Source organism: Sus scrofa, chromosome 10 (assembly GCF_000003025.6).
Source record: "Sus scrofa isolate TJ Tabasco breed Duroc chromosome 10, Sscrofa11.1, whole genome shotgun sequence".
In the NCBI taxonomy this organism is placed as follows: domain Eukaryota; kingdom Metazoa; phylum Chordata; class Mammalia; order Artiodactyla; family Suidae; genus Sus; species Sus scrofa.
The window spans coordinates 43,444,400-43,457,776 of NC_010452.4; the positions used below are offsets into that span (position 1 = coordinate 43,444,400).

General features: G+C 37.3%; 1 protein-coding gene across 3 annotated transcripts in view; it reads right to left on the reverse strand.

Annotated features, from left to right (window-relative positions):
• Positions 1 to 13,377, reverse strand: part of TRDMT1 (tRNA aspartic acid methyltransferase 1) — a 60,777-nt gene that overhangs the window by 10,252 nt on the left and 37,148 nt on the right. For all 3 annotated transcript variants that reach the window (XM_021063976.1, XM_021063975.1, NM_001162885.1), the window contains 6 exon segments: positions 8,722 to 8,798; positions 6,161 to 6,232; positions 5,489 to 5,554; positions 4,639 to 4,708; positions 4,082 to 4,165; positions 1,847 to 2,190 (listed from right to left, as the gene is read on the reverse strand). In XM_021063976.1, the coding sequence (XP_020919635.1) occupies positions 1,847 to 2,190; positions 4,082 to 4,165; positions 4,639 to 4,708; positions 5,489 to 5,554; positions 6,161 to 6,232; positions 8,722 to 8,798 (713 nt within the window).

The window sequence follows — 13,377 nt, forward strand, 5'->3', positions numbered from 1 at the left end:
CAAAGTTAGTTGCTGCTATTTTTTTTTTTATTATTTATATATACACATTTTTTTCTACTGTACAGCATGGTGAGCCAGTTACACATACATGTATACATTCTTTTTTCTCACTTTACGTGTTCCATCATAAGTGACTATGCTGCTTTTTTTTTTTTTTTTTTACAATGCTTGAGCCATCATTTCTTCTCATAAACATCAGATCCTACTCTCCAGTACCATGACATGACAAACTCACACCCACTGAATTTATGGTCTTCCGTCCTTGTACTTCCAAGGGGACAGTTCATTGTACAGAGGTATGCATCTGCCTCTTACTGTAGAACAGTATGTTTTTACTCTTTAGCATACAGCAGAGTCTTGTAAAAAAAAAATTGTATTAAAAGTGTAAAACACCACAGAAATGATAGGTATTAGTAATATTTCTTTCCCTAAGAACATTGCCAAGCTGGCTCTTGGACATATTATTGTTCCCCAAATAGCTGAATTTAAAATCTCAATTAGAGAAACAAAATCACATCAGAGAAAAACTGTTTTCCTATATAGCATGTATTTATATGTGTCTGTGTGTGTTTATATTATCTACGCAAAAATATAATTTTATAATATGGCTTCTTTTATACCATCTTTATAATTACAAAAGAATTTCAAGGTTGTTTTTTATTACAAAATTGATAAATCCGGTTTTATGAGAGTCCTAAACAGAACTATCAGACTTGGAAACAGACAACAGCTGAGTGAAGTCTTTCAAGGCAATGGAAAGCAATAAACCTGTCCCCCTGGAAGTTCAAGGACAGGATGATAAAATCAGAATGAGTCTGGGACAATATTAGAGGGACACAGTGTCTTGTGCAGACAACTAGCTAGCAGGTGAAGAGAGAAGGACTGAATTTTCAAATCATACAACTACCTATCAAATGAGCTTGAGCGGCATTAACAAAGCAGAGGCAGGGAACTTTTACAAATTCTTCTGGAAGGATCTGAATTCCCACTTCTTTCCAGGTTTAAAAAAATGTTGAAAAATACATTAACACTTGAGAAATAATCCAAAGGAAGCCCTTTAAATGTCCGTCAATAGGTAACCAGTAAAAAAATTATGATACACCCATACACCAAGAATAGGGAAATCCTTTACTCACAAGCAATAACATCCAAATTATGTTGTGCAATGAAAAAAAGTGCACATAAAAATGAATAAATATGTTACCATTTACTTAAGGGAAAGGGTAAAACTATACATGTATATTTAAATACACTCTCATGCACAATACCTCTGGAATATTAGCAAAGTGAAATCACCGGTTGCGTGTAGGGAGGGAAATTAGATGGCCAAGAGCTGAAATGGAAAGGAGTCTTACAATCTGAGTTCCTTATGAATTGTGAACCTCAAGAATACATTTCTTATTCAAAAAACTAAATAAAATTTAAATATGCTCTTACATGCTCCAGATTATTCCTTTTTATTTCTTGATACTAAATTTCATTTCTTGTACACTGATCATTTATTTTTGAGGTCTGATGTACTATAAAAAAAATTAGCAATTCACCATCTACAGAAACTATGTTTCCTCTGAGGGTAGCAAAGCTCCCACTAAAGTCACTGAACAATAGCAGTAGCTTTTATGAGCTACTTTCATGGGCTGTACACACTATGTTCTGCCAGAGGAAATTTTCATTCATACATTCTATTGAAACAGGAGAGGAGGCAATTAAGAGAAAAAAAAAAACTTATTCTAGCAGAAACATTTTATAGTGTTCCTTGTTTTGAGAAGAACTAAAAGAAACAGTAGTTATAAAAAAAAACATGGTATTTTGGATGTGCCATGAATAAATTCTCTTTAAAACCTACCCTTTCGTAAAGCACATGGATCTTCTGGAAGTGGGCTTAACAATGTCTAACAAAAGAGCATATCGGAGCAACGACTTTGGCGGTAAAAAGTACGAGTTCATGTCAATGTCATCTTCAAGAAAACCTTTTAGCATTTGCACAGAGAGATCACTGTCCTGTTGATGTTTCCTGTCAATTTCTCCTGCAGTTTCAAGCTTGAAAAGAATGGCCTCTTTTCCAGAACATTGTGCACTGCTATCCAAGCAAATATTTCGTTCAATTTTCTTTTCTTCGATTTTACTTTGTGCATCTATTGCGTGTTTTTGTGGATGTTCAGATTCCATTTGGGGGAACTCCATTAGCACCTAGCATTAAGTAAAAATACATAAATTGATAAAATCTTTACTAAAAATAAAAGACAAATTAATAACATCCAGTCAACATTACACCAAAAAAACTTTAGCCTTTACAGAATTGTCATTAAAAAGAAGATTGAGAGAGTTCCCGTTGTGGCTCAGCAACTAGCATCCATGAGGACGCAGGTTCGATCCCTGGCCTTGCTCAGTGGGTTAAGGATCCGGCATTGCCATGAGCTGTGGTGTAGATCACAGATGTGGCTCAGATCCTGCCTTGCTGTGGCTGTTGTATAGGCCAGCAGCTAGAGCTCCAATTTGACCCCTAGCCTGGGAACCTCCATATGCTGCGAGTGTGGCCCTAAAAAGCAAAAAAATAAACCAAAAAAAAAAAACGGAGAGAAAACTGAACCTTACTAGTATTTATACAAGTTACTACAAGTTATTCATCATATTGTGATAGGTCATCAAGCCACAGATCATTTATATGATGAAGCTACTGCTTTCTGTATTTATTAATAAAAACATTCAACAAAGCAATAGGAAGTGTGTTGAATAAAGACACAGCATTATATTTGGAAAAGAAGGTGAGAAAGCAACAGGAACATTTCCAGAAAATGTGTTTTGGATCAAAGTTTGCCATTACCCTTCATTAAAAAAAAAAAAAAAAAAGGTAGAACATACCCATGATCTAAAGGAAAATTGGTAATTAAAAATGAAAGGCACTCTTCTCCCTGAAAGGTTATTTGTATTCCTGAGTTCCAAGGAAAAACTTGTTCTGCAAAACATGTAACCTTGTATAAAGTCCTATTTTGAGAAAGAAAAAACTGTTCCAGGAATTTTTAGTGATGCAGTCTTTGTTAATATATTTCCCAATGCTTTTTGGAACTGCCCACTATGAAAGGGAGACGCATTGCTATTGTATCACATGATACCATGTTGTATGATCCGGGTCTTGTACTGAAGGAGACTCAAGTCATACCACTGAACCCCTGTTAGTGGAACATGAGCCTGGAGCTCTTACTGCGACGGTTAGGGAGAGCTTCCCCGAACAACTGAAACTCTGTCATCCACACCATTTTCAACAGAAGCATAACAAACTGCTGGCATGATTAGAGATCCTATCTACAGCAATTGAGCATTTTATTCTAGCTTGTACTAATCATTACCATATTTTAATCAATTGAGTCTAAAAAGCATAGACTTCAAAGAAATGCAACTGATATGTGAAAATACTCAATCCATTTTTGTTTGTTTTTTTTTTGTCTTTTGTTTTTTTTTTTCGGGCCGCACCCACGGCATATGGAGGTTCCCAGGCTAAGGGTCAAATGGAGCTGTAGCCGCCAGCCAATGTTACAGCCACAGCCACGCCAGATCCGAGCCACATCTGCGACCTACACCACAGCTCATGGCAACGTCGGATCCTTAACCCACTGAGCCAGGCCAGGGGTGGAACCTTTGTCTTCATGGTTCCTAGACAGAATTGTTTCCACTGAGCTACGACGGGAACTCCCTCAAGCCGTTTTTAAGGTAGTATACGGAATTTTATTTAAAGTAGCCAATGGCTTCTATTAAGGGGGAAAATAACAGATGCGAATAATCAACAGTAGGAAGAGAAATTATGGAGGTAAAAGAGGAAAACAGCATGAATGTAATTTTTTTACTTTTAACTTATTTTTTTTCCTAATGATGAAAGAAAAGTTTCTGATTTAGTTTAAAGCAATTAAAGTGGCATCAAGAAGAGAAAAAGGCCTAGAAGATAGACCTGAGGCATGGTCTCTATTACAGGCCAACAGGCTCATGTAAAGCTCCACAAAGTAGTTCCTGAAAATAAATGAGACTGAGATACATTATTATAGATAAATAATAATGATGATAATGATGGAAACAACAATAGTAATACCTGACCAGGGGCTTGAAAAGGGAATGGCTCTGACTGAAGCTTTGCAATGAGGAAATACCGTAGCCTTGAATTTGGAATGCCAAGCTGCAAGTAAAGCAGAGCAGTTAGCTGTATAGGAAATGAAAGCGATCTGAATCACCTGCTCACACCTAGTGAAACTCATACAGGTATATACTCGTTTCTGCCAGACAAAATTCTATTCTTGATTTGTGGAAGACTTCTTTGTAGCAAATTCTTAAACCCTTTAAACTGTCACTTTGTACCTTTATTTGAATGAAATAAAGATGGAATCTTATGAGTCATATGTCTGTAAGTCACTTTCATTTTATATTTTCCAGGTAAGAAGTCTTAAAGACATTCTTACATTCACTACTGATAGCACAATTATCATAAAAAAATCTTATATAGCTATAAAATTCAGATGTAGAAAGTAAGAACCACGTCTGAACTAATTTCAAGATTTACCTAGAAGATTACCTAAAATGGATCCATTTTGTTATTGAATCAAATTACCTTTGGGAAAAATTATGTTAAGAGTTTATAACTGTGGTACTTACAGAGGTTGGAGACAAGAGAAATTCTTGGTACTGAAAGCCACAATTTTCTATTGTTTGTATTAATAGGTCTCTGAAAAGACAAAAATAAAGGGAAAGAAAAAAGCTTTCACCCTACCGTTCACAGTGGGATTCTTATATAAAACACTATAAATAAAACTTCATTTTATGTGAAAACTCTACCACCATTCAAGTTGCTCAGAAAGAGAATCATCCTAAATCTTTTTAAAGCCCTCCTCTCTACATTTATGAGAAATGTAATGTCTCATAAAAGAGATAATTCCTATTATAAATAAAGCTACCAGATAATTTATAAAGCTGGTGAGAGAATCGCTAATCCACTGATGATAAACTTGCTGTGGGAATGGAACTATGTCCATAGCCAATAAGAGGGAGGAACAGGCATCAGGTGTAGGCAGCAGGTGGATCAAGGACATAGGCGGATGCATTCTCACCTGGGCTACCACCTGAAAGAGCCCTGACACAGGCTTGTTTCCGCCATCCAACTGCAGGACAGAAAACACCTGTCAACAGGACCGAGATTCTTAACTGAAAATATTCCTACTGCTAAAGAAATAGGCACCAATATAAGCAGCTAAAATTGAGAAATACCATTCTCATTAAAATGAATACTCACTCCAGAAAAATTCAAACATATCAAAATGGGAATCATCTGAACCTAACTTGGTGATACTTCACGAACTATTCAAAAATTGATATTAATAAGTAATTACATAACATGTATAAAATGTCAGAATGTGTATGTTTAGTTTTAAGATCTTTAAAAATGTCACAACAGCTATTATAAAACATGCCAGGTGGAAGATGAACACGAGACAAATACATTTTTTACCTTGTTGAAGATACTTCAAAACCTTTAACATTTTCTAGAAGAATATACTTTGGTAATTTTTGCAATCTAAAAAGCAAACAAACAAAAAACCCAAACATAATTCCAAACATCTCATTACTCAGAAGTAAAGAAAATCCTTACTTGTGGAAAATACGAGGTAATTGTCCAAACTCTTTTTATGAAAGAATTTGATAAGGAACAACTCACATTTTATTCCTTTTCCCCATAAATATGGTACAACTGATAAAGTTAACATCTGGAAGGATAACTGCCACTGGAAGCTTAAGTCAAAACACGGGTTTGCACAGAGCTTCTGAGCAGCACAGCCCAGAGGGCTGGAGTTTGCATGGAGTGGCGGCTTCTAAGGTTAGCACGTGTCCAGCGCATGGGCGAAAGCATTCCCAACATGAGCATCACATGCACTAATACTATGAGCAGAGGCAATGCAATTCAGCTGTTGGGCTGGAACTCTCTGTCACTCAATTCAGGGGCAACTGTGGGATCAACAAACATTTGCAGTTTCTCCATCAGTTACGGCAGGAGATAAATGACATGCATAGTATCTGAAGCAGCACATAAAAGTGCTCATCTCTACAAAATGACAGACATCACATTCTTGCAGATGCAAGGTTTTACATTTAAGGTAACCTTTACGGGAATCTAAGTTTTTACCTTGGGAGAATGTCTAGAATATATAAGAAGCTATTTGTCCTCGGATCCGTCACATCACCTTGCAGGCCAATTCTAAAGGGATGAGGAGAGCAAGTAAGTTCATCAAGAATCTAACATGAAGATATCAAATCACTTGGTTCTCACAAAACAATGTGATCATCTCTATTGCTCTAGAGAACAAAATATTCATTTAATTAAAAAGAAAAAAGCCTTGCCTAATAAATACATGTATTACAAAATAGTATGTCAAGTAACTTAGATGAGGCTGAGAATAAAAAGTAGTCGACGAAGAATAAAATTAGTTACCCTTTCAAAATCACTTTGTTTAGGAAAGATAGACACACACACACTGCTGGCTGATGACACTTCTGCTCTGTCCCAGATGAGACAGCAGAAGTTCAGAAGAATGAGCTGGTTGGCCAGGGTGGTGATGGGGAGCGGCGGGCATGGGTAACTAATTACCATCTGAGCAGATCGAGGTAATAGGAAGCCCAAGACGAGCTTGTCTGATATAAATAGGAGAGACTTAAGCTAAAGCCTTGACTCTACTGCAAGGAGTTGCCACTTGTTTAGACTAACTAGGTCAAAACAGGTCTTGTGAACAGGCTGTATTTGGACCAGCAATTAGATGTATAAGTAACGTTTGACACGATCAAGAACCAAGCAGAAAGGAAGACTTAGACTGGGCATGAATTGTAGCAACAGAGGACTAGGGTTTGAGACTCTGGTACTCATTGGCTTCATAGTCGTAAATGAGTTACCTGACATCACTTATCAGTTTCCTTACACCTGGTAACAGGACCAAGATCATCAGTGGATCTGAGGTTCAGATGGAAGATTAGACTGGACTTGAATAGATTCCTCAGAAACCGTGGCATCTCATTTTGCCTCTTTCCTCTCAGTGTTCCAGATGATGATGGAACTCTAGCCCTCAGCAGCTGGAGTTGGCCTAACAGAGAGCAGGACTGGCAGCAGGGAAGAACAGCGGGCCACTGCAGAGATGTACGAGGCACCAGTGCTGGGCTGCCTTCTGCCCTGTACCCCCTACTCGTGGTAGTTAAGAGGCTACACGCTTGCATATGCTTGGAACCCTCTTCACATGGAATGTTCACCTTCTCTGATAAATTCCCAATCTGCTTTCAGACACAATTCCCCTATCACCTCTGAAAGAATCCCCCTTCCTGGTACACAAAAAGCCTCCATGCTCTCACGGCACTTTCAGCCTTCATTTATTATTATACAGCTTAAATTACATTAGAAGATAATTATTTGTCATTCCCCTTGGATTGTTAAGTTTTGTAACGATGGGAACAACAACATAAAAAGCAATGCCTCACATATAGATGCACCATAAATCCTTGGGGAATTAATTTCTGGGAAAACTAAATAAATCAAAACTTGGAAGGAAACTTAAATATGACAATATTTATTTAAATTATTACATGTGATATCCCACTTAAAATCATATTATGCTTTTAAACAGGACTATATAAAACAATTGATAAATCCTGGCTCTGACATTTTCTAATTGAATGGCCTGGGAAAGTCACTTAACCTTCAGTTTTTCACCTGTAGAATGATGATAATGCTAATACACATCCCATAAGCTTGTTAAATGGCACACTCCAGCAAGACATTAGAGGGTTATCACTATTCTCATTATTATTTAAAACAATTAAAATATTATTATTAAAATATCTAAATGAAGATGGAAAAGTCAAGATTTACCTAAAATATAATTCCCTGAAATATAAAGCCAAACAAATACTATATAATAAGAAACTGAATTGGAATATAGCTTTAAAAAGTCATTCGATTAATTGTATGTATTATTAAATGAATATATCAATTTTGAGAAATGTAAAATTCACAAATGCATTCTTGATTAGCTTTAAAATTTTACAGTTAAGTAATTTAAGACTTGAATATTTACTATGGGGGAGTTCCCGTCATGGCACAGCGGAAACGAATCCGACTATGAACCATTAGGTTGCGGGTTTGATCCCTGGCCTCGCTCAGTGGGTTAAGGATATGGCATTGCTGTGAGCTGTGGTGTAGCTCGCAGACGTGGCTCGGATCTGGCATTGCTGTGGCTCCGGCGTAGGCAGGCAGCAACAGCTCCAATTAGACCCCTAGCCTGGGAACTTCCATATGCTACAGGTGCGGCCCTCAAAAGACCAAAAAAAAAAAAAAAAATTTTACTATGGAAATTCAATTTGATTACTCCATGTTAGTATGAGATTCCTGAATGCTCACTGTTTAAATAATTTAAGGTAATATGGGTCAGAAATACTCCATCTTCAGTAGGTATTAAAGAGGTGCCATACAGTCTCTGCATATCTACTATTGACCAAATTACTGTGTTCATTTGGCAGTAATTTGTGCTATTTTCTTTATGACTGATGCTAAGTTATAAATAGAGAAAAGGAATTACTTATGAAAAATTTAAGACTAGGAAAATGCAGCTGATGGCTTTCAGTGTCCATGCTTGAAATTACAGTATGATTTAATGAGTCCTTCAAAAGTACCCTTCGTAACAGAGAAATATTTATTATACATACCTTGTAAATGGCTGACAGGGAGGGCTCATTAAAACCATATTGAAAGATAATCTGTCAAATTCTTCTAGTGTAACACCCTAAGGAATGAACATTGGGGGTGTGAAGAATATAAAAACATGCATAGAATGGGGAAGAAGGAAAACTGCTGATTAATTATAACTGAATATATCAGAAACTGTAACATTTAAGCTTTATTTCTAACATTTAAAAGTTTATAACACTACTTTTTAAATAAACTTTAATTTTCCAAAGCAATTTTGTGAAGGAAGTGGAGAAGTAAACCAAAGCTATGAAAGATTAAGTCACTTCCCCCAAACCCCAGAGCCAGGAGAGCTGGGAAGCTAGTTTCCTGGATCCTAAGCCTTTCATGCCTCTGTGATACCTCAAGTCTAAGGCTGCTGTAATTGCTGGAATCAAAAATAAAGTCGAATTCATTTCCACTGCACCACTAACTCTAATTCAAACCCTAGCCTGGGAACCTCCATATGCCGCGGGTGCAGCCGTCAAAGAACAAAAAGACAAAAAAAAAAAAAAAAATACAGTCGAGGGAATTTTTTAACGCCTCTCTATTAATAACATTATTTATTTAGGAAATGTGATGTGCTGACCAGTTACCATCTCTTTCAGGTATGTCTCTGTCAATATACCACCAAATGGAAAAAGTCCTATCTTTAGACATCCACAATTATTACATAGTTTTATAGTTGTGTGTGGTCAAAGAAAGAACTTCAAAAGAGTGTAGATAAGATTATTCAAAATAATCCCTACTGGGCTAAATAGTTTTAAAATGTACTGTTTTGCTCTGTTTTATATGTAGCATCAGAAGATAAAAAGAGAAACACAGGTCATGGGTTTGCCAATTCTCATTAAGCTCTCTTAATTTACGCTCTTAGCCAGAAATCTAAAGCAACAAGCCCAGAATTTAAAGCAACCTTCTTAATTATGACTCAGTTCTAAGAAATTCAAGTACATGAAAAAAGAAGGAAAAGCTTTATTCTGAGTTCTGTAAAGAGTGAGTTAGGAATTCCTGCTGTGTCACAGTGGGTTATGAATCTGAATGCAGCATCTCTGCTTGCTGGGGAGGTGCAGCTTGGATCCCTGGTTTGGCACAGAGGGTTAAAGGATCTGGTGTTGCCACAACTCCAGGGTAGGAAATAGCTTCGGCTTGGATTCAATCCCTGGCCTGGTAACTTCCATATGACTCCGGTGGGGACATAAAAAAAAAAAAAAAAAAAAAAAAAAAAAAAAAGCGTGGGTTAATGGAGGAACACATCAGTTGTCTCTATGGCATTAGCAGTTTGAATCTACAGGTCTATCATTTTTAAATCACAGGCTTTTAAGTAGTTTAAGATATATACACACACACACATATATATATAATGAAGTAAAAATTAAATACTGAAAAGTTTCTAAAGCACTTCTGTAACTCAGAGTTCTAAAGAAAACAATTTGAAAATCATACACTCAATAGTCAGAAAACACGGGGCAGGACAGTACAATTAGCACTCATACTCCAGTCAAACAGCCTTTCAGCATAGCGCCAATATGAAAAGCAAGTTATTGATTTTTCTACTGACGGTAGATTGATTAAAGCTGAATTCCTAAAGTTAAAATTAAAATAAAACAACAATCTTTTACATCAGGAACATCCTTAGAACCTAAAGATGTAAACAGGATGAATGCCTCCAATACTATTAGACATAAAAAAATTACAATGTTAAAGGATTCTTGGAAAGCGTTCTTTCTTTTTTGGCCATACCCAGGCCTATGGATATGCCATGGCATATCTATCACACACCAGGCATTGCGCTAGGTTTGGGAATGCAACAATGAACAAATCAGACAAGGTTTCTGCTCACGGGAAGTTTATGTAGTAGTGACTGGTAATTCCCCATCTTATACCTAGATGAATTACAGATTTCAGTTGTATTACTAGTTATCTTTATAACTGGGGAGACCTGTTTCTGGTTAAAAACCTATATGTAATTTTCAGGTCTGACCACAGGCAATGACAAAGGCTTTACCCAGCAGGTGTCAAGGGGAAAGCTCCCCTCCCCACTCCAGACTGGGTACAAGGCAGACTGGGTCTTGGAGTTTCTGAAGGTGTGTGCAGTTGAGTTCTCAGGCCCCCTGGCAGGTCATATCATACTCCACACCTTGAACTCTTTATCTGAGGCCTTGCCCAGAGTCCTCTTCAGATGCCATCTATTTCTGCCAAGGCCTCCTTACGGGAAGAGGAGGGGAAATCTTAAAAAGCTCCCGCTTGGACTAGACCCATCACTTTCCACTCGTAGCCTTTCTCCCTTCACTCTTTCCCACAATGCCAGGGCTCCCTCAATAGTGAGCTGACACCTATATCTGTGCCAAGCTACCTGACTTTCTAGCAGGGTGCTGTCCCTCTGGGAATGGAACAGGGCCTTCGGAATTTTCTCTACGTTTTAGAGATCTGATTTTCCCACCACAGCTGGTAATTAAAGCTTCACTCTTGTTTTTTGTTTGTTAGTTTGTCTGTTTTAGGGCCACACCTGAGGCATATGGAAGTTCCCAAGCTAGGGATCCAGTCGGAGCTACAGCTGCCAGCCGACACCAGCCACATGTGGATCTGAGCCACGTCTTCGACCTACACCATAGTTCACTGAAACACCAGATCCTCAACCCGCTGAGCGAGGCCAGGCATCAAACCCACATCCTCATGGATAGTCAGATTCCTTTCTGCTGTGCCACAAGAGGAACTCTTCTATTTCATTTTTGCCCTGTGGCTTTAATCAGCTACTCTGATCCCTGACAGCTTGGCTGTCTTTTCCAGCTCAGCTCCTGACAACATTAAATAATGTCCTAAAAATCTATAGCTTCATTTATCTTTCAAAGAATACACATATTTTTTGAGACTCACTTCCCCTTCCTACTCCAATTATATTATTATTTCTATACTGCGAAGATTTACAGCGTTTTCACCTTGCTTCCTAACCATAATTTCTTTCCTAACATGACAGTTTTATTCCTGGGTTCTCTACTTTGATTCATCTCTTGCTTAGTTAGATTAAGTGATTGAGTCACTTTTTTTTTCAATAGGGCTCGTGGGTACTACAGTTCACGAGTTGTTGAAGGGGTTTTTTAGGAATTTTTTTTTCATCTATTTCTGTTAATATTTTGACTCATTTGTTTTATTGTCTTCTGTTTGCTACTCTGACATGACTTTCATTTCTATAAGGGTTTTATTTTTCTTCCCAGGCCACTGATACTTTTCAAATCCTATTGTCTTAGTATTGCTTTTTGACCTCATGTATATATTTATTTGAATTCTTGTTTTGAAGATATTAAGTTTTACTTAAGCTCACAGAGGCATGTGTTTGTAATCTTGTTTCTTAATATAAATTTTCTGTGTATATTCTGCTTTATTTAAACTTCCTTTAAAAAGTAGTGTATTAGACTAGCCTCAAATTGGTTCCTTTCTAATTATCATTCATTTTTTCATGGAGAGCACTCGACTCTAGTAATTTGCTGCTGAAAAGGTAAAAGAAAGAACTGCCACTCTATTCATGTGCTTTGTCACCACACTTCCTGGGAAGGACCCACCATGTTCTTTAACCTGTGCCTTTGTCCCTAACCCATGCTCTTACGCAAAGGAAGAGCAGGACGTCTGCAGAGGCTGCAATGATCCTTTCAGCCCAGTGATTTGGAAATTTTTAAATATCTCTTCTCCTGACGTTGAAGAAACAATTGCTGGGTCTATTTTGTCTTCTCCCTCATCATTCTTTCCTTCTTAATTCTGCACGGGATACAGAGAGGTCTGTCTGCAACTTTGCCATCCTCATTCAATTGTGTCCCATCTCCACTGCATTTGCCACCGTCTTCCCAGTTTTCTTTCTGTTTGACTTATGGCTAAATCCTGTTTTTATTCATCATGGTTTTCCATGCCCTCTTTCCTTCTTTTCTTATTTCTATTAGGAAACGAAATAGTTTTAAAATAGAAACATTGCTTTTATGCCACATTCAACCAGAAGTCCCTGAAAGAACTGTTTGCAGTTTCAACGTCTACAGTAAAAGGTAAGTTCCTAAAGGCACAGACAATCTCAGTCATATTTGTGTTCCCTCCGACTCAATGACTTGCATGAAGTCAATGTTCAGATGATCAGAATACGCCGTTTCATAAAACTTAAAATCCCTAAAGCCTCTCATTACCTTCCACCCTTTTAAACATGACCCCTAATGTAGTTCTGACATCTCTGACCTAGAACAGGATACACTGTTTCCATATCAGAGGAGGGCTGAAGAGAACATCAAAGAAGAGAGTAAAAGTTGTAGGAAGGAGACTACCTTTTTCTCATAGACATCATTTTAATGTACACATTCTCTTTTGAATGAGCTGGAGGTATGTACCTCCATTATTCCCTCTTCCCAGATTTCTTATACATAGATAATATGATCTGTTTAAATTAAAACTGGTACTGAAATAGAATTATGGCTAGAAAACAGACATAGATATATATTCTAAATGCTTCCCAGTCTTCTGTTGGCAGGTAGTTGGGGACCCCAATCAGTCCCCAAATATGTAAAGTATTTCACAGTTTCTCCTAAAATTTAAAACAGAAAATAAGGTTAAGTCGCTGAAAGTAATGGGTGCTTTACTTTGTTGTTATTTTATACTTTGTTTCA